Source organism: Podarcis raffonei, chromosome 4 (genome assembly GCF_027172205.1).
Source record: "Podarcis raffonei isolate rPodRaf1 chromosome 4, rPodRaf1.pri, whole genome shotgun sequence".
Classification (NCBI taxonomy): Eukaryota; Metazoa; Chordata; class Lepidosauria; order Squamata; family Lacertidae; genus Podarcis; species Podarcis raffonei.
In genome coordinates this window covers 75387668-75408580 of record NC_070605.1, presented here as the reverse complement: position 1 = coordinate 75408580, position 20913 = coordinate 75387668, and the positions used below count along the sequence as shown (strand labels likewise).

Sequence of the window (20913 nt, the reverse complement as noted above, 5' to 3'; positions counted from 1 at the left end):
GCCAACTTCTCACCTACTAATATAATTTTGTTTTTCCAAGACTTCATCAGCAGTTCCAGGTGGCTATATTGTTATGTGTACCATAGCCACTAATAGTCTGCTGAGGCAGCATGTGATGCCTGCAACCTTCACACTTGGTCAGCCAAGGGAACAAATGTTCAACAAGCACAGACAGACCCACAACTGTTACTCAAATTTCATATACCAATAGGGCACACAGTGCTCAGCAGTGGACAGTTCCCACACTCGAACAGACTTCTTCTATGGGTCTAAGCTCTACCTTTGTCTCCTCAACCAACGACAAAGTAGATTATTTTTCTTTCTGACCATCAGATCTGGATTCCAAGACGCCAGTTACTGACGTTATCATTGTCAATAACATCAACAATGCTAATCAGAAAATGCAATACAGTACTGGTTTATTGAAAAAACACAACACACACACACACACACACACACACACACAAAGTCCATATTAGAGGAGGAGGAGGATTTCCTAAAGCATGTGTCTAAGGCATGAATCTCTTTGCAGCAGCAGCCTTGTGTGGGTGTTGGCAGCACGATTCTGCCACCCGTGTGAGACCAGCAACATGAGTCATGTCCTATGGACAGGGATGATGCAAGTTGTACAACATCTGGAAGGTCACATGTTTCTCACCCCTGCTTAGAATTATCTTCTATTAGTAGGGTAGGGAAGCTGAAAATAATGCCAATATATTTCACATCAGGCAACCAATGCACTCCTTTGGTTTCAGACAGTACATGAGTAGGTGAGTCTAAAAAGCCCTGGACATGAAATTTCATGGCTAGTGTTCAAAATTAGCCAGGTGCCAGGCACATTTTGGACCTGGTGCGGGTCTGATTGTGACCATGCGGAGATCTCTGGATGCCAAGATGGCGACTGAGGAAAGCAAAAGGTGACTTAGAGAAGGATATGAAATATTTTCCTTGAAACTTGAATTAGTTTCATTCTGGATTGTTTTAGTTGATGTTTTAATGTGTTGTAAAATGCTTCTTCCAGCTGAACTATTTAAAATTTTAAAAGATGATGCTGTTAAGGTGCTACACTCAATATGCCAGCAAATTTGGAAAACTCAGCAGTGGCCAGAAGACTGGAGAAGATCAGTCTACATCCCAATCCCAAAGAAGGGCAGTGCCAAAGAATGCTCCAACTACCGCACAATTGCACTCATTTCACACGCTAGCAAGGTTATGCTTAAAATTCTACAAGGAAGGCTCAAACAGTATGTGGATCGAGAACTCCCAGAAGTGCAAGCTGGATTTAGAAGAGGCAGAGGAACCAGAGACCAAATTGCAAACATGCGCTGGATTATGGAGAAAGCTAGAGAGTTCCAGAAAGACATCTACTTCTGCTTCATTGACTATGCAAAAGCCTTTGACTGTGTCGATCACAGCAAACTATGGCAAGTTCTTAAAGAAATGGGAGTGCCTGATCACCTCATCTGTCTCCTGAGAAATCTCTATGTGGGACAAGAAGCTACAGTTAGAACTGGATATGGAACAACTGATTGGTTCAAAATTGGGAAAGGAGTACGACAAGGCTGTATTTTATCTCCCTGCTTATTTAATTTATATGCAGAATACATCATGCGAAAGGCTGGGCTGGATGAATCCTAAGCTGGAATTAAGATTGCCGGAAGAAATATCAACAACCTCAGATATGCAGATGACACAACCTTGATGGCAGAAAGTGAGGAGGAATTAAAGAACCTTTTAATGAGGGTGAAAGAGGAGAGCGCAAAATATGGTCTGAGGCTCAACATCAAAAAAACGAAGATCATGGCCACTGGTCCCATCACCTCCTGGCAAATAGAAGGGGAAGAAATGGAGGCAGTGAGAGATTTTACTTTCTTGGGCTCCATGATCACTGCAGATGGTGACAGCAGCCACGAAATTAAAAGACGCCTGCTTCTTGGGAGAAGGGCAATGACAGGCCTGGACAGCATCTTGAGAAGTAGAGACGTCACCTTGCCAACAAAGGTCCGTATAGTTAAAGCCATGGTTTTCCCAGTAGTGATGTATGGAAGTGAGAGCTGGACCATAAAGAAGGCTGATCGCCGAAGAATTGATGCTTTTGAATTATGGTGCTGGAGAAGACTCTTGAGAGTCCCATGGACTGCAAGAAGATCAAACGCATCCATTCTTAAGGAAATCAGCCCTGAGTGCTCACTGGAAGGACAGATCGTGAAGCTAAGGCTCCAGTACTTTGGCCACCTCATGAGAAGAGAAGACTCCCTGGAGAAGACACTGATGCTGGGAAAGATGGAGGGCACAAGGAGAAGGGGGCGACAGAGGACGAGATGGTTGGACAGTGTTCTCGAAGCTACAAACATGAGTCTGTCCAAACTGCGGGAGGCAGTGAAAGACAGAGGTGCCTGGCGTGCTCTGGTCCATGGGGTCACGAAGAGTCGGACACGACTAAACGACTAAACAAAACAAAACAAAAAAAATGCTTCTAGATTTGTTCTTTGAAATATAAAGCGGTATAGAAATAGAAAGAAAAATAAAAATCCCATGGAGGGGATGGAACAGTGCCCAGACATTCCTTTGTGGCAGCTGCAGCCTAGGTTTAAGGTGCCATTTGAAGATTGCATTATATATCTGAGTTTCTATCACTGTTCATGGCCCTCTAGAGGCTATGGTGGCTCATTTACCAGAAGTAATGTATTTAGCATTAACACTGCAAGTATATACTAGATTCTGGCCAAACGAAGCTGCCTAGAGCAAAATATAAATCAGGAAGCTTAGTTTGGTCAGAATTGATTATACACTTCCAGAGTTAATGCTAAATACATTACTTCTGGTAAATGAGCCATCATAGCTGCTAGAGGGCCATGAAAATTTGTTTCCGAGGCTTTTTAGACTCCTCTACCCATGTACTATCTGAATACAAAGGAGCACATTGGTGGCCAGATATGAAATTGTTACTAGATCTCCTACCCCACGATATTCTTATTCACATATTGGAACATATTTGAGTCTTCTAGGTCCCATAAGAAAGATGATATCAGAAGCTCCCAGAGCATTTTTCTGTTTGGTTTTTCTTTTGGGGGCAGTGCGGGGGGGGGGGGGGGAGAACTAGCTCTCCTAGCTCTCATTATAACAGCCTTACCATGCCCGTACCAAAATAGCGCTACTCCTGCCCAGTCCGCCAAATTGTGTTACCTTGGTAACACTTGAATTACTGTGTCAAGATTGCAGGACTTCCTTCACAGTGCAGTAAAAGATAGATTATTTGTGGTCTGTTCATAAAGATATGATTTCGTGGTGGCATCTGATTTTCTTGGCCTCTGGAAAGAAGTATATCTAACAATAGGCAGAGCAGTGCCCTCGTAGCATTGTAGTTTCAAGTACTTCTTAAACACGTGGTTGTCTCAAGTTGTTCTCTTGATTAAAAAAAACATGTTATTCACTCAGCCAACCATCAGATTCTATTAATTCCCCTGTGATCTTCACTTTCTTACACTTTTGAACCCTAAAAAAGATATCAAAAAATCACGTAAATTCATCTACCCAGATTCTGTACTTCACACTTTATTGTTTTCTCTAAGAAAGAGGTTGGTTCTGTGGCCTTTTGATGCTTGTCCCAGCTCTATATAATTTAATTTAAGAGTTTCATTACAAGGAAATTGCTATGAATTACACTTCAATTAAAGGGAAAGAGGAAAAATGAAATATTGGAAGTATGTTATGCTATAGGTCAAGTGGCCCCAACGTATTTTCAAAGTAATATAAAACAACAGCTATTTTATTGATACAGAAAGCTGAATTGCAGGCGTATATAAAGATAGCACTGAAATTCAGAAGATGCCTGAATTTCAAACTGTCTAAATTGACTGGCAGTGGTTCTCTGGGGTTTCAAACAAGACCCTTTCCCAGACGTACCTGGAGATCGAACCTTGGATCCTCAATATGCAAAACATGTGTTCTATTCACTGAGCTACCCCCACCCCCCAAATAAAATGATGTAAAAATAAACAGACACAAATAAATAACTGGGAAAAGGCTCCTTAGTAGAACATGATTTGCATACAAACAGTCGCAAGTTCAATTTCTGGTGCCTCTAGGTAGAGCTAGTTCTATGCTATTGGGTTTTTTTTATAATAGTTTGCTGTTTTGTGGCCCCATTTTGAGTTGAAGTTTAGGAAAGAAATATTTCCAAAAAATGGCATTAGGAATCACTGTAGGCTCCAAATTCCATCTTCATATAGCTGTAAGCCTATGCTACAAACAGTCCTTAATAAAGAACATCTAAAAAAACCCAATTCTCACCCATTTTTAAAGATATGACTTAATTGAAGATTTAAGCCAATTGCATATATTTTATATGCTCTTAGAAGTGCAGAACAATTAGATGAAAATCAGTCTTTTGAAGAAAAAAAATAGGACAGCACACAGCACAGGATTTTCACCCACAAGTTTCTGTAGATCATGTACAATGGTACCTCTGGTTGCGAACGGGATCCATTCCAGAGTCCCGTTCGCAATATGAAAAGAACGCAACCCACAGCGGTGCGTCTGTGCATGCGCGGGTTGCAACTCGCCGCTTCTGCAAATGCCCTTGGTGTCATTTTGTGCATCTGCACATGCGGCGAAACCCGGAAGTAACCCTTTCAGGTACTTCTGGGTCTCCACGGGACGTAACCTGAAAGAACATAACATGAAGCGGATGTAACATGAGGTATGACTGTATCTGCGTTCACAGGAAAGTTCAGCAACACAGAAACACTACAAGGCACACATACCAATGGGTGGGATTTCACCCTTCAGCGGGTGCTTGTATGTGTGAGAACTGCACATTTCTTAGCTGAGTCAGGACAACTTCCTGCCAGTATTCCTTGAGGGTCACATATGACTAATTGAAGTATAACTTTCAAAAACAATTTAATCCCAACATATAAGACTGCATAGATGGAAGAATCCCATCTACAGTAGGAGCGCCTATTCCCTGTCCCAGATCACATGATAATTATTTGGATTAAGCTTCTCAGCTTGTTCCCCCACCCAACCCCTGAATCCAATCCATCACATATTGACTGAATAAGCACACTAAGACTTCAGGGCCAAGGTCTGGTGGGTAAATGCAGGTGTCTCCAAACGCCTAATGATCCCACACAAGGGCCAAATCCGACAGTGCAGGGGAAAGACATCTAACAGTGTAGGCTGCCCAAGAAGTATATATTAGTGATTATCATTTTAACTCACTACAAAGAGCAGAATTTCTCAGCACTTAATCCAGAAGATCCCATAACTTATAGATTCATAGAATACAGTGGTACCTCGAGTTACAAATGCATCAGGTTACAAAAGCTTCAAGTTACAAACTCCGCTAACCTGGAAGAGTTACCTCAAGTTGAGAACTTGAGATGAGAATGGAAATTGTGTGCTGGCGGTGCAGCAGCAGCAAGAAGCCCCATTAGCAAAAGCACGCCTCTAGTCAAGAACAGTTTCAGGTTAAGAATGGACCTCCGGAATGAATTAAGTCCGTAACTAGAGGTACTACTGTAATAGAGTTGGAAGGGACCCTGAGGATCATCTAGCCCAATCTGAACATGCAGCTGTCCCATACGGGGATTGAACCTGTAACCTTAGCATTATCAGCACCACGCTCTAATCAACTGAGCTATCCAACTGTGTCACTGCAATCTCATGATTAGCTAACCAAAATGTAGATACAAGGCAAAGCAATTAGTCGCATACAACTACCCCTCTTCAGAGGTACCCCTGGCAAGAAGCTGTATTGGCGCCCCCCACCCCACCCCACAATGTTTATGTGACCCAAGTACACAGGCTTCCAGAATGGAGTGAGGGAGAGGCAAGACCAGAAGTTGCACTCCAAAACATCTGGAAGGACCAGGTTGGCAAAGGCTGGCTTACGGCGTGTGTGCAGGAGGCACGGGCACAGAAAAGCACAGGAGCTTTTCAATCCAATCTAATTTTCAAAGAACATCAGGTGTTTAGGATGGTGGTTTTAGGAAAGATCAGCTGTCCTTGAGGCTTGCAAAAGAGTTATGTAGCCATCTGTTTCTGCCCTATTTCTTCCATCATTGATATAAAGCCCTCATCATTTTGAGCATGTCTGCAAAAAAGGTTGGACACCAGTGCTCTGCAGACTATTTCAACTTTAGAGTAAACTAGCATAGATTGTTAAAACTACTATAACGTTCAATGACCATGAGCTGTATGTAAATCATTGATTCATTGGGAGTGGTGAAGCCCTGTGTTATATACAGAGATAGACGGTGAAATCCTATGTCAGTCTAGTCAGAAGTTTCTTTATGTCCAGGGGGTCTTACTCACTTGTAAGTCTGTCTAGGTTTGCACTGTTAGGTTGAAATCCTATACACACTTTCCTGGAAGTAAGCCCAATGAACTCAAAAGCATTTATTTATGTGCAGATGCGCAAATGATGGGGTTGTACTTAGTCTTTTGTAGTCTTACAAAACCAGGGAGTGGGTGGCGCTGTAGTCTAAACCACTGAGCCTCTTGGGCTTGCTGATCAGAAGGTTGGTGGTTCAAATCCATGTGATGGTGGGAGGTCTTGTTGTTCTGTCCCAGTTCCTGCCAACCTAGCAGTTCGAAAGCATACCAGTGCAAGTAAATAAATAGGTGCTGCTGCAGTGTGAAGGTAAATGGGATTTCTGTGCACTCTGGCACTCATCATAATGTCCCATTGAAATGGTTTAGTCATGCTGGCTACATGACCCAGAAAGATGTCTGTGGACAAACGCTGGCTCCCTCAGCCTGAAGTGAGATAAGCACCGCACCCCATAGTCCCCCCTTAAATGGACTTAACCATCACGGGGTTGCTTACCTTTACCTTAGTCTTACAAAAACACAGAAATCAGTGTTGGACTGGGACCCGGTAGACCAGAGTAGAAATCCCCACTTGGCCATGAAGCTCACTGGGAAACCTTGGGACAGTCACAGTCTCTCAGCCTAGTCTTCCTCACATGGTTCCTCTGAGCATAAAATGGGGTGGGGGTGGGGGTGGGGAGAGAACCATGTACACCTTCTTGGAGGAAAGGAGATGATATAAATTTAATATATATGCTAATTAAACATGCATATTAGGTATACTCCAATTAGCAGGTGTGTGGATATAAGAAGGCAAGGCCAAGAAAAATTACCTTGAAAATGGGAGCGAGAACTACAACATGGGATGGTAGAATCAAAGTGACTTATAAAAGGCGCGTAAGTAAAAAGGGCAGATGAAAACTTAAATGAGTTTTTAATGTATTACGAAAAGAACACAAGACATGGGTGTCTTAATGCATTCAATGAGAACCTCAACATGTCCTGGATTATAACATGCTATATAGATTTGTAGGCAGCTTGTAGAAACTCTTAACAGCACACAAAAATCAACTAGGAGTAGAAATGTATTTAAAGTAATACTTTAATGACCCTAAAAATGAAGTAAAGGAGGCTCACAGAAGGAAAAATTCTCATTCCCTTCCTCCTGCTGCAGCTGCCTGAGAGGTTTGAGGACCCTCCTGACCAATACAGAAAAACAAAAACTTTCCTTCCATGAATTTCCTTTTCTTAGAAAGTTGGATTTTAGATTACTCCCTTCCAGCAGCCCCCAATGGTTCATCCCCCATTCTTTTTGTTTGGAGGGGGGTGTCCCTGACCCTCTAGAGAGGTTCCCCCCCCCAAAGACACAAGTGACCACAGTAGGGAGGAAGGCATGGGGATCTTTCCTTCCATAAACTGCCTTAAGTTAACTTGTCACAGAATTCAAGTCTAAGATTTCATTCTTGTCAAATGGTTCAGTGTATTTCAGAACTATAACACACTCCATTGTGAGCTTTCTATTGAAAACAATGAGTTAAAAATTATGAGCTCCTGCTATCAAAACTAAAACGATCAAGACTAACACAAAGATGTTGTTGCATCTGTATGTTAAGGTTGACTAGGTCCATGTTGTTTCAACAGACATTCCAGAGATGTCTTATACTGTATAATGAGTTGTAAACTAGCACCCACTTTCTAAACATATAATACATTAACATATGAAGGGTCAAACAAGGCTTAAGCATCCACTCTTTTCATAACTGTGGCTTGGCATGTTCATTACATTCTCCTGTCACCAGACAGTGGAGTGATCTTTTGGTAAACACTACATCTTGTTTCAGTAAACACTTCATCATCAATGTGAACCAAAGGAAAATTGGATTCATAGAACTGTAGAGTTGGAAGGGACTATTTAGTAGTACAACCCCCTACAATGCAGGAATATGCAGCTGTTCCATTTGTGGATCAAACCTGCAACCTTGGCATTATCAGCACCACACTCAGTCTAACCAACTGAGCTATCCAGGATACCCACTACCCCCCATTTCAATCAGTTGCCTGACTCCTTTCTTCTCTCATATTGCACGTGCAGAAATGCAAGTTACTGTGCTATACATCCCTGGCCTTTCCAGTTTAACCTTTACTAGAAGTGCTACTTGTTCTTCCTCTCCCAGCTGCTAAACGCATCAGATTATGTTCTCACTCACACATTCTAGAAAAAGAGAAGAGAAAGTGGAGCCAGAGTACTCTGTCGCAATTCTCCAGCGTGGAAGGGGAAAACCAAGCAATGCTACAACAGCTACAAAGAATGCCATGAGTAAATAGGCAGCAGAAAGAGGGTTAAACGGGCTTCTGTCCTTGCCACTTGCCTGGTTGCCTGAGGACAAATGCTATTCTATGCAGACAACCAGTCAAGTGGCAAGCTACCTGTCTGGAACAGGAATAGGTATTTACCTGCACACCCAACAAAAATGGTTAGTTGACAAGACACTACAGCCAGAATAGTGAGAACCTGCCTGTCAAAACCGCAGCTACTGCTTTCACACAGTCTGCAAAACTGTAAAAGTGAAAACTGTTTTGTTTAAAAAAAAGACAATTTAGAAAATGATGTGGTTTAAAGTAATGCATGTTTTAAATGTTTCAAAATATCCAGCATTTGAAAAAGACATAGCTTTTTGGGACCATGACCACAATTTAATACATGAAAGATACTGGCATAGCAGTAAATTTTTGTAGCTTTTCACAGTTGTTAAGATATAAGGCAAGAAGTAAAAGTTCAAGTAAAAGCAGTGAGTAGAATATTTTTCTGCAAAGTCCAGTTAACAGAAACTGCTAAGCAGTTAAACCTTTTATTAATGTGCAACCTTCCTCTTGTGCTTATGAATGCAGCAGCAACATAATCAATGATGTTCACTCTTAAAATACTTTAAGACTAGAACAACTTTACTGTACTTATTTTAGGCTGCCTATCTGCATAATAAAAGAAATCCAGGTTTGTGTCATTGCCTCTAAATAGGAAATTTTGAAACCAGAATCGTACTAATTTCTTAGAAGTTCACACTTGCAAACATTTAAAAACCTACTGTAGGTAGCTCCTAAGTAGTCACCAATAATAGCAGTCTGGAAGGGATAAATCACTCAGCTATACAAATAGAGGTATCTTGAGTAAAACAGGCTCCTAGTAAGAAGTTAAGATAGCAAAACACGGACATTGGTTAAGGAATTTAAGACACTATATAGTCAGCAAACTCCCTCTTTGTTCAAATGAACACAATGGGAAAAACTACCGTATTTTTTGCACCATAACACTCACTTTTTTCCTCCTAGAAAGTAAGGGGAAATGTCTGTGCGTGTTATGGAGGGAATGCCTACGGGTGGCATGCCTACGGATTTTCCTCCTCTAAAAACTACGTGCGTGTTATGGTCGGGTGCGTGTTATAGAGCGAAAAATACGGTAGTATAGCACACAGGTACAAGCTAGAAAACTCAACATCCCTGAAGAAGAATAGAGCTCTGTGGCACATTGGGTCAGAACCAGAGGCGATACAAAGTACTGTAAGTGTATGTACACAGGCAGAAATTGCAAGATTCTTGTTAGTTTGCCTAAGCGAAATAGTCCCTGGGGAGGCAGCACACAGATACTCAAATGTAGATAGAAATATTAGCTCTTATTGTCAGTCATGATAAACTGACAATACTATTCAGAACTGTTTGCCTTCTTTGAATATAGCAAAGTACCAAACAACCAAGCAGCAAACCTGAGAACGACCACAGAATCAGAGCAATCTTCATGAATCATTAAAAAAGAAAATCTATGAATGACATTGCAAGACTAACGGCTGACACTGTAAGTCCTAGCTACAAATGAAGGCACATTTTAAAATAGAATGAAGCAGCAAAATCTCAACACACACCGTATGTATATACACAAACCACTGAAAAGATAAGGGACATTTTCTTTGAGCTCCATATGATAAACAACCAGATAATAAGTTATGTACATTATGACATTTTAATGTTTAAGGTCACTGGTTAATAGAATTTCAACTCAGCTTCATAAAGTTTGTGTCAAACCAAAGTTAAGGATATGGATTTTCATAAAATCCACTTGGTTTCCAGTTTAAAGGTTCTAGTAACTTCAAAAAGTTACTAAGCATTGCTATAAGCAAGATACTTCTAAGGAAGATGACTCACATCTGTTTTGCAGATTTATTTGATGTGTTTCTTCTTCAAGAATGTCTGTTATCTTTTCCTCCAGTGGCTAAACCCCCTGACTTAAAATCATTTGCTGCCCTTCACAGTGCTTCAAAGACCACTACCAGACATTTTATTAAGTCCTGAAGATGCTTCAGAATGGCAGGTGAAACTTCAAACTGGTACTGCATATACAAAATGAAATGCTTGACTTTTTTGATAAATGCTCTTCAGGGACTCTGTAAACAGACACCTATAAAACTATATTTTTTACAGGTTGACAACATGGGTAACCAACATGGTGCCCTTCATGCACTCTTGGGTTTCAACTCCCACCTGTCCACTAGCCACATTGACTGAGGCTGCTGGGAATTGGAGTCCAACAACCTTTGCTGGGCACTAGTTGTCTATCCATGATTTACAGCGTCCCTATTTATCTAAACATGCTGGGCAATTTGCATGCTATCAATACATCTTTATTTCCAAGTACCAAAATGAGGCTGGGGGTGGAGGTTGGAGTAGCATGTGCTACTCTTTGATGCTGCCCTCCTTTCCTTTTTGCTGCATCAGTAACCAAATCCAAAACCACTTCATGTATTTTCTCAGTATGCAGGATTCTCGGGAATTTTGTTTTTAAAAATGCCACACAGTTCAACCCTGCTGACATTACACTACCTCCACAGAACAAGCTTTAAAAGGAATCCCGAATTAATATTTTGGATTTTTCAAAAAATAAAATAAAAATGCAGTGATGTCCAGAAATCTCAAAAGACCTTTTTTGTTCCTTTGCTTGTTTTTGAAAGAAAGCACTTTTCCAGCGGGTGCAAGGTGCAATCTGACAGCTGCTCATGGTAGCCAAGGTAAATATTTTAAGAGATGAGCTTCTTAAAAGAAGCCAGGTCCAACTTTGGGCTGCAGATGGTGGTGCCTGCAGCCAGCCAGCCAGTCAGCCTTGCCTTGTGCGGGCGGGCGGGATCCTCCAGCTCAGCAGGGGCAGGACTAGCGCTCCGTCCCCATCTCCCAACACAAAAAAACAAAAGCGGGATTTTAAAAACCCTCAGCAACTTTACCTCACTGACAAATGCATGCGCCGAGCTTCGGCATTTTACTACGGCCCGGGTCACAAAGCGAGGAGAGAGAGATGGAGGGGGAGGGAGAGAAAGAGAGCCAGGCCCAGAGGCGGCAGGTCCCCACAGCCGGGTGGAGCAGCCAACAGGGCCGGCCAGTGAGTTGGCAGCCCGGCTGGGAGGGAACGAGCCAGAGCACCGGGAAAGGAAAAGGGGGAAGGAGGAGAAATACGCACACGGCGGGACCCCAAAAAGAAAGAGGGAATGAAGGAGGGTGGGCAAGGGAAGAGACGCAGAAAGCCAAGTAACTCAGGGGATGCCAGTACCCAGAAACTTCAGCACTGATTTCCGACTGAGGCGCTTTGTGGGGCAGGAGGGGAACCGCTGACAACTTTGGGAAAGACCCGGCGAAGGGTTAAGGGGTCGTCGTCCCCTCACCAAACACACACAGAGGGGAAAGACCCCTTACCCCAGGGGGAGGAACAAGAGGGCGGCCCCGAACCAGGTGTGGGCACGTGAGAACCAAGCGAGCCGAGGGGCATTTAATGAAGCATCTGGGGAAGAGGTGGGCAGAGGAGGCCCCACGGGGAGGGTCGCGGTGGGGAAGGCGCCGCGATCTCTCGGGTGGCCGTGAGGGAGGAGGCAGCGTTTCTCCTCTCCCGCCGCCGCCTCCCCGCCCGCCAGCCCTTTCCTTCCTTCCCTTCCCCTCACCTTCTTTCTCGGCCCGGGCCGCGTTCAGGAGCAACGCCACCAGCAGCCGCAGCGTGACTCCGAGCCAGGGGGCCGCCGCTACCGACCGGCTCTCGGCCGCAGGGACCGAGGGGGACCCGGAGGAGGAGCGAGGACGGGGAGCCGCTTCCCGCTTCAACGCCGCCGCCATCGCCGTCGTGTTGCCGCCGTTGTTATTGTTTGCTTGGTTTTTGTTGTTGTTGTCGCCTCAGCTCGCCGGGGATTCCGTCGCCGTCTGAGGGGGCCCTGCTTGGCCCGCGGGGCAGTTCTCGCCGCGACTGTGTGTGTGCGTGTGTGTGTGTGTGTGTCTTTCTCCCCTCCCTCTCTCGTTAGGGCGCGTGCGGGAGCCAGCCGCTGCACTGGGCGGGTGCGAGCGCTCGGCGCGCGCACATCGCACGCGCTTCCTCCTCTCTCTCCCCTCTCTTTTCGCTCCTCCCCCCCCCCACTCCGCCTCGAGCGTGAAGGGGCGTCGCTCCGCTACGCTCACACACCTCCTATAGGCAACCAATAATAAAAATAATAATAATAAAATACTGAGATTCGGCCATCTTTAATAAGGTCAGGGTCCTTCCGCTATGTGGTTGTTGTTTTTTACAAGCTAGGTTAGGAGCCGCCATTTTTAATCAGGGCACGGAGTTCACAGTACGGTGAGCAACAGGGAGAGCGTGAGCGGCGTGGCGGAAGGCCCCGCTTTACGCCTCTCCGAGCTAGGCTGACACGGATGAAACCTCCCCCGCCATCTTTGATAAGGGCATAGGCAGTTCCATTTTAATACGGGGAGCCCCTTTGAGATTGGCTGAAGCAGTGCTCGATGGAAATCTCACCATTTGCAGAAGATTTACGAGTCTGAATCACGGCTAGATTAGAGGAGCGCTGTTGACACAGATTGCGCTCTCTCTCTCTATCACACACACACAGGCGGTGACTGTCTAGGTCGTGTGTAATTTTACGGACTCCCTCGAAAGGAGGCGGATTCTATTTCCTCGGAGGTTTTTAAGCAGAGGTCGGGTTGTCATCTGTCATGGATGCTTCAACTGAGATTCCTGCATTGTATGGCGTTGGACTAGATGGTCCTTGGAGTCCCCCCAACTCTAGGATCCTATGATTCTCAATGGTGCTTGCAGGTCTCTGGACACGCAATATCTCCTACTGCCCATCTCCAACATTGCGCAAACAGACTATCTCCTTAAATGAGATAAGAGACTAATTGCCTGTAAAATTCCATAGAATATGTGCAATGGTAGCCTTGTACCTATGTGCACACTTAATACCTATGTGTAGAATCAGTCTGCTATTGCCAGCACAAAAAAAACAAATTCCTGCATATTAAACACCAATAGTGCCTATTAAACACCAAAAGTGCAACCTTATTCATGTGTTTTTTTAAAAAGAAGTAAATCCTATTGAATTGTTGCACTCCCATCACTAACCAAAATAAATCAAATCATTCGTTCATATTGGATTGTTGCAGTGAGACTATCATATTTCACCTTGGGGTACAAATTGAGACATTATGACCCTATCGGGTATATAGTACATGTTTTAGTTTTCATTTGTTGTCTAGCATTGATTTGAATGCACACTCTTGCTTTTTAAGCTTCCTCTCATCTTTCATTTTCATTCTTGCTCTTTCTGTTACTTGGGATTTGTTATTAAGCACATTGGCACAAGTCTCTTAGGTTCTCCTTTGAACTCCAAACTACTCCACATTGGATTGCATAATTAGCTGGCTCCCACAAGTTGATGCTGTAACTCATCATCCTCAGTTGGCCTTATTGCTCATACGCATTCTTTGCCCTGAGCATGTCCTGTCTGAAGGAAAGCATCAAAGCTTTCCCAAGTACGCCTAGTAAGCATCTTTCTAAGGCCACCTACTCCTTTGAGATTCAAAACTTTCTCACATTTTTCTACAGCAGCTAACTCAATCAGCACAGGCTGACCTAAAAAAAACCACAGATGTGCAGAAGGTAGACTGCTATATTTTGATAGATCTCTGGTTGACTGTCAATAGATCACAAAATATATCCATCTCCCAATTATTTAACAGCCTCACCAACATGACTTTTCTCACTTAAATAAGCTGCTCAAATGGAAAAAGCTAATCAGGATTAGATTTTGGGGGCAAAACAGTTCTGGTCACTGTACTGGGTGCTGTTCTGGGTACTGAAAATGATTTCTTAGGCTCCAGATGTGTGGGGAGTTCTTTAAGTCTCAACTGTATCATTTGAGTCTGGTTAGTAGGAGGGCTGTAGCTCAGTAGTAGAGCATCTGCTTTGCATGCAGAAAACCCAGGTTCTGTTCCGGGCAATTCTAAGTAGCACTGGGAATGTCCCCATATTATAACCACAGGGAGCTATGTGGACAGTACTGAGCTAGCTCAGCCAACTTAGTGTAAAGCAGTTTCCTATATTCCTATGCTCTTAGATCTTGCTTGGCAGGGGGTTGGACTCGATGGCCCTTGTGGTCTCTTCCAACTCTATGATTCTATGATTCTATGAAATTCTACTATAAAACAAGGTAGATCAACAAGCCTGATCACCCTAACCTAAAGGATGTAACTTTTAACAAGACGAAGCAAACAGTTGAATAGTCTCCTAGGCGGTTTCAAATAAAGGCAGAGGACCCTATGAATTCTATACAATTTGTGCTCAGAATCTGTTTTCTATTCTTACCCCTTCCTTGAGTAGCTCTGGACTCCTTCGACCTTTCCTCAAACATCATTTCAGTCTCTCTATTAGTCACACAGCACTCCCTGTCTTTAGGACATTTACATATAAGCCAACCTGATATTTTATTTATTTCCAAGAAAACTGAATTGAACATTCTCTTGCCCAAGCCTTCCCTCCTTGATCTGTTAGAGCATTAATGGGCATTCTTTGATACCACATCACCACAAACCAATTGCTGTCACCCGAGGCTTTATCATACTAATATCTTTGTTTACAAAGAAGAAAGGTAGCTATGTTGGCTCATGAGTAAGAAACCAATCCATAGGATAGCAATACCTTTATTAGAATTAATCTTACCAAGCCGGATGTCAGAAACAGCGAACAAGTTTTTGAGTTCCGGTTTGCAACTGGATGCTAAGCAATTTATGCATGTGTGTGTGTGTGACCTGGATTGATATTAAAGCCATAAAGTTTGCATTGGTCTCGATCTTACAATGGAATGTGTGAAGACATAGAAGGTTGAATACATTGGGCTCTCGTAGGCGCTATACTGGTTTCCTGTACATTGTGATATAGGGATGAAGAAACATAATGGCTGTTTCTCCATTTTTCAAAACATAAAATCTAGAACCGTCTCCCACCTGAAGCAAAATACAGGTCCCCTTTGGCAAAGAGCAGCAATAAATGTAGAAATGGCATTTTTAAAATATTGACAAACCACAATGTTATTTTTTAATGGACAGTCTCTTGTCACTTTCAGAACTGTCACTTTCAGGGGTTTAATTCTCACATAGCATAGGGGCCTATTGAATTCTTTGATCTTTGATAGTGAGTGGGGGAGGGAAAAGCTATCTTTGAACTTATGTCCTGTGCTTAAACTTTTGCATGACTGGGCCTGGTAGTGGATGATCTGTACTATTTTCCAACCAGAAAAGTATTGTATTGCTTTGCAATTATACAAGTCTACATCAGATATATAGGATCAGCTGTCTGTAACCAAGACCAGCTCAGCAGCATTAGTTAGCTTCTAGCAATGTTTAACAAGGTGCCATAATCAGTGTCAGTCCATTTGTCTGTCTGACTCAATGCCATCTAACTGACTGGGGCAGTGGCTCTTCAAGGTTTCAGACAGGAGACAGTCCCAGCCCTAGATGCAGATGTCAGGGATTGACCTTCTGCATGCAAAACACATGTTCTGCTGCTAAGCTATAACAATATTTGGAAGGACTGGTAGAAAGCAGCCCAAATCCCAGTGATAGTATTAAAAAAGGTGTCCTGCGTTATATTGCGTTACTTTCTAAAACATGCCTTTTCAAGTGACTCAGAATTAAGGTTTTTTCCTGACAAGGGACTCAAGGCATCTTACAGATAAAAATAAGAACATTTGTTGTTTAGAACACAATGCCTTCTGGAAACATTTATTTACAGACACTTGGGAGGAAGCCCTCTGACCACAGTGAACATTACTTCTGAGTAAGCATGCGTAGGGTTGCTCTGCACATACAGTAAATGATTGTCATGCCTAGAAACTAAGGTGGCCTGATGCGAAAGAGGAGAGTGTTTCTGTACCTTAGACAGTTGTGTCAAAGAAGAAATCTCAGCAGGTGGGCTTTGTAGGACAACTTAACCTTGCTGAAATCCACTCTTTTATACAACTGTTGAAGGTGCAAGAGTTAAAGCTGCAAAAGGTCCTATTCCCCTCACCAGCTACACATATGTATTCATGTTTGGAGGGAGGAGGCCGTGACATGTTTTTATGGATATGCCTTTGGGGTCGCATCCACATTTCTGTATGGTATGCATGTCTAAAATTCCCTGAAAATTATCTCCCAGATTGCATGTATGGCGTGGCACTTAAACTAGCAGTCTGCCACATTTCCCCATTCCTCACATTTAAATAGCCTCCCCTACCTGCCTTCATGGTGGTTTTATGGGGAGGTTGGTTTTTTTTATTTAAGATCACTGAAACATGAAAAAAGTGATAGCGATGGAGGATCCTTAGGTCACCCCTGAGTGAACTTGAGAAATCCCCACCTGTTAGCTACTCACTCACTCCCGCAAAACTGACAGGGTGCTTAAAGCGGATTAGGGGTAATTTATAGTGAAGTGGTGTTGAACAAAAACCAATCTCTCAACCATGCAATGCTGTACATATCTACTCAGAAGCAACTCCCATGAAATTCAGCAGACACCCCCCCCCAGTAAAATAGGTTTCTTAACCCTTATTCCTTCCTTATCGTGCTCACAGTTCTAGTTGCTGATCACTTAAAGCATTTTAAGGGTAATCCTGGTTTTGAAAAATTCATCCTGAACTAGGGTTGCTCTTGTTTGGGTAGAGCTGGGTGGGTCAGGTAGATGGAAGTTTGGAGTACTGACACCTTTGGGGGTGATCAGCCTCCCTTCAATTTCAAAACCAAATAAACCAGAATTGTCCCGATTCTAAAAATAAGCCTGTCTTCACATGCAGTGGAATTCACTGCCTCCGTGCAAGGGAAATCAGGACACTACATTTGAAGAAGGCTGAGATGAGAAATTATATTGCTTGTAATTACAACCAAATTATCATTGCAGCTGCCAGCAGCTCTGCTGTATAAAGTATGTGAAAAGTGGGCCTGTAAACCAGATGTAAATCTCTTAGTAGGAACAAGTCCTATGAAGGGCTGAACCCATGTAGCTGTGGGCAAAAAAGATTTAATGGAAGAAGAATGCAGGGCGGGTGCAATCTCTTGTTCAGAACGCTGATGTGGCACCAGTCAATTCATTCATTTGTTCTGCTCATGCTTGTGTAGGAGATGTGATTCACTGCAAACAAACCTTTATGCCTCAGACAGCACAAGATTATTATTTTTTAAATGACCACCACCTGTCTGTCATGCATACGTTTTCCTACTTCTCCTGTTTTCTCTACCATCTTTTTAGTACTTGGTCCTTGGAATAGAAATATAATGGTGCTACACACACACACACACACACACACACACACACACACAGCCCCATCATAGAGATTCCACTCCATTCAGTTTTTTCTTACCTCCAAGGTGACTTTGTTTAATTAACACTTGCTTTTGCAAGCTTCCATTTCTAAACTTGGGAGGACTGTCTTTCTTGACTGCAGATATGAAACATTAACCAGAGTAGTGAATGGCTTTGGGAAAGGCATGCATTATCCAACAAAGGCTAAGCACCACCAGTGGTGCAGCAGGGCAGCAATGTGGGGGAGTGCAGCTACAGAACTCCCCCCCCCCCGCAGTATTGGTGATGACATCATCTGGCAGAGCAGTATTTGCAAGTATTTTAACCCTGGGGAGTTGTAAAGCAGGTCTGGCCTGACACATTGCTCCTTAGGTAGGCTGGGCTTAGTCAGTAACTGTCTCAAGGGCATACAGTGAACCTGATGGTTGAGCAGGTATGTGAACCCAGGTATTCCTAGCCAAAGTTCAAGTATTCACCACTCTTTGCCAGCTTCCTAGGGACTCAGCTACATTAGTAAAGAAAGTGTTTTATAAGCGTTATAGCACTGTGACATCAGATGGCGCTGTGGAGTCCTGTCTTTCGCCAACATGATTTCCCACTGTGAAGTTTACAACGCGTTTTCCTGAAACACATTTTTGATGTGTCTAGATCCAGCCCTAGTCTATGACCGTCAGCTGAGCCTAATAAATTGGGTGCTCCTTGGGGTGGATCAACAAGAGCTGGCAGGGATGTGAGTTTCCCTTGGGGCCTACGGCTGTGAGGGCTGGCAGGTGAGCTCCTGATATAATTCATCTCAGTCTTTGGGGCAGTCTAATCTAAGAGGCCAGGACTTCATCCTCCTATAACGCTTCTTGTACTCTTTCGGTTTCTAACCCTTCCCATTAGTTCCGCCATTTTGTTGGCTTCATAATGCTGACTAGGAGTATTCAGCCAACTAAGACTTATTCATAATGAAACAGGACTCACACAGGTATTGCTGAGTAATCCAAGGCACACCCTCTGCCTGGGAGAGAAGCAATTCAATAACACTGGCAATCGTACTGTGGACCAGGAAGTGACAGACCAGAGGCCAGATTCCAAGTCTGGAGAAACCACATCTAAATCAGCATGTATACAATGGCCAAAAAAAGAAGCGCAAGAGCATGATCCCTTAGGCTGTAAGTGGAGCACGGCGATTATTTTTTTGCAGTTATAGACAGTGACTGAAACAAGAAGCCATTGCCTGATTTGCATGTGCACTGAAGTTGCTGTGGTAACAAAAATACTGTGGAGGCTTGCTAGGCATTGCCTTTACCCAGGACGGCATCCAACTTACCTTTCCATGTAGAACTATGCTATTTTTAAATATGAGCCCATTGAAAGCACACGTGCAGCAGCAGCTGCTGCCACACACTATGGTGTCCCTCCTCCTCTGTCAGTCTGTCTGCCTGCCTGCCTTTCTTCCTCCCTCCACTTGCTTTCCCTTCTGCCTCCTTCCTCCCTTCCTTTTCGTTCCTCCTGCAACTCTCACCCACGCTCTCCCTCTTTCTTCTCTCAGAGCCCTGCTGGGCACTCTGCTCATAGCACAGCCAGCCGATTGGGAAGCCGCCCCCCAGGGCTGCTGTGAAAGCCCAGGCCAGCAACTGAATTCCTCCACGGAGGCACCCAGAGAAGCCTGTGCACCTCACATGGCTGCCCAGAGCAGCGGAGGAGTGCCCCAGGGAGCACATGGATGGGCAGGCATGTTCCTAGCCACTCCCAGAGTGGTGAGGTGTGATTTTCATGCCGCCCTGGGCCTGTGCCCTTAGCAGGGGCCAATCTAGCCAACTGCTAGGTATAATAATAATAATAATAATAATAATAATAATAATAATAATAATAATAATTTATTATTTATACCCCGCCCATCTGGCTGGGCCTCCCCAGCCACTCTGGGCGGCTTCCAAAAGAATATTAAAATACTGTGATACATCAAACATTAAAAGCTTCCCTAAACAGGGCTGCCTTCAGATGTCTTCTAAAAGTCTGGTAGTTGTTGTTCTCTTTGACATCTGGTGGGAGGGCGTTCCACAGGGCGGGTGCCACTACCGAGAAGGCCCTCTGCCTGGTTCCCTGTAACTTGGCTTCTCGCAGTGAGGGAACCGCCAGAAGGCCCTCGGTGCTGGACCTCAGTGTCCGGGTAGAACAATGGGGGTGGAGACGCTCCTTCAGGTATACTGGACCGAGGCCGTTTAGGGCTTTAAAGGTCAGCACCAACACTTTGAATTGTGCTCAGAAACGTACTGGGAGCCAATGTAGGTCTTTCAAGACCGGTGTTATATGGTCTCGGCGGCCGCTCCCAGTCACCAGTCTGGCTGCTGCGTTCTGGATTAGTTGTAGTTTCCGGGTCACCTTCAAAGGTAGCCCCACGTAGAGCGCATTGCAGTAGTCCAAGCGGGAGATAACCAGAGCATGCACCACTCTGGCGAGGCAGTCCGCAGGCAGATAGGGTCTCAGCCTGCGTACCAGATGGAGCTGGTACACAGCTGCCCTGGACACGGATTTAACCTGTGCCTCCATGGACATCTGTGAGTCCAAAATGACTCCCAGGCTGCGCACCTGGTCCTTCAGGGGCACAGTTACCCCATTCAGGACCAGGGAATCCTCCACACCTGCCCGCCTCCTGTCCCCCAGAAACAGTACTTCTGTCTTGTCAGGATTCAATCTCAATCTGTTAGCCGCCATCCATCCTCCAACCGCCTCCAGACACTCACACAGGACCATCACCGCCTTCACTGGTTCTGATTTGAAAGAGAGGTAGAGCTGGGTATCATCCGCATACTGATGAGCACCCAGCCCAAACCCCCTGATGATCTCTCCCAGCGGCTGCATGTAGATGTTGAAAAGCATGGGGGAGAGGACAGAACCCTGAGGCACTCCACAAGTGAGAGCCCAGGGGTCTGAACACTCATCCCCCCCCCACTTTCTGAACACGGCCCAGGAGG

General features: G+C 44.2%; 1 protein-coding gene across 1 annotated transcript in view; it reads right to left on the bottom strand.

Moving 5' to 3' along the window:
- The window catches only part of TMEM131 (transmembrane protein 131), a 76048-nt gene extending 63317 nt beyond the window's left edge, over positions 1-12731 (bottom strand). The window contains exon 1 of the mRNA XM_053384131.1: positions 12291-12731. Within this exon, the coding sequence (XP_053240106.1) occupies positions 12291-12459 (169 nt within the window). The 5' untranslated portion in view covers positions 12460-12731. The remainder of the gene's footprint in view (positions 1-12290) is intronic.
- Between the last annotated feature and the right edge of the window lie 8182 nt (positions 12732-20913).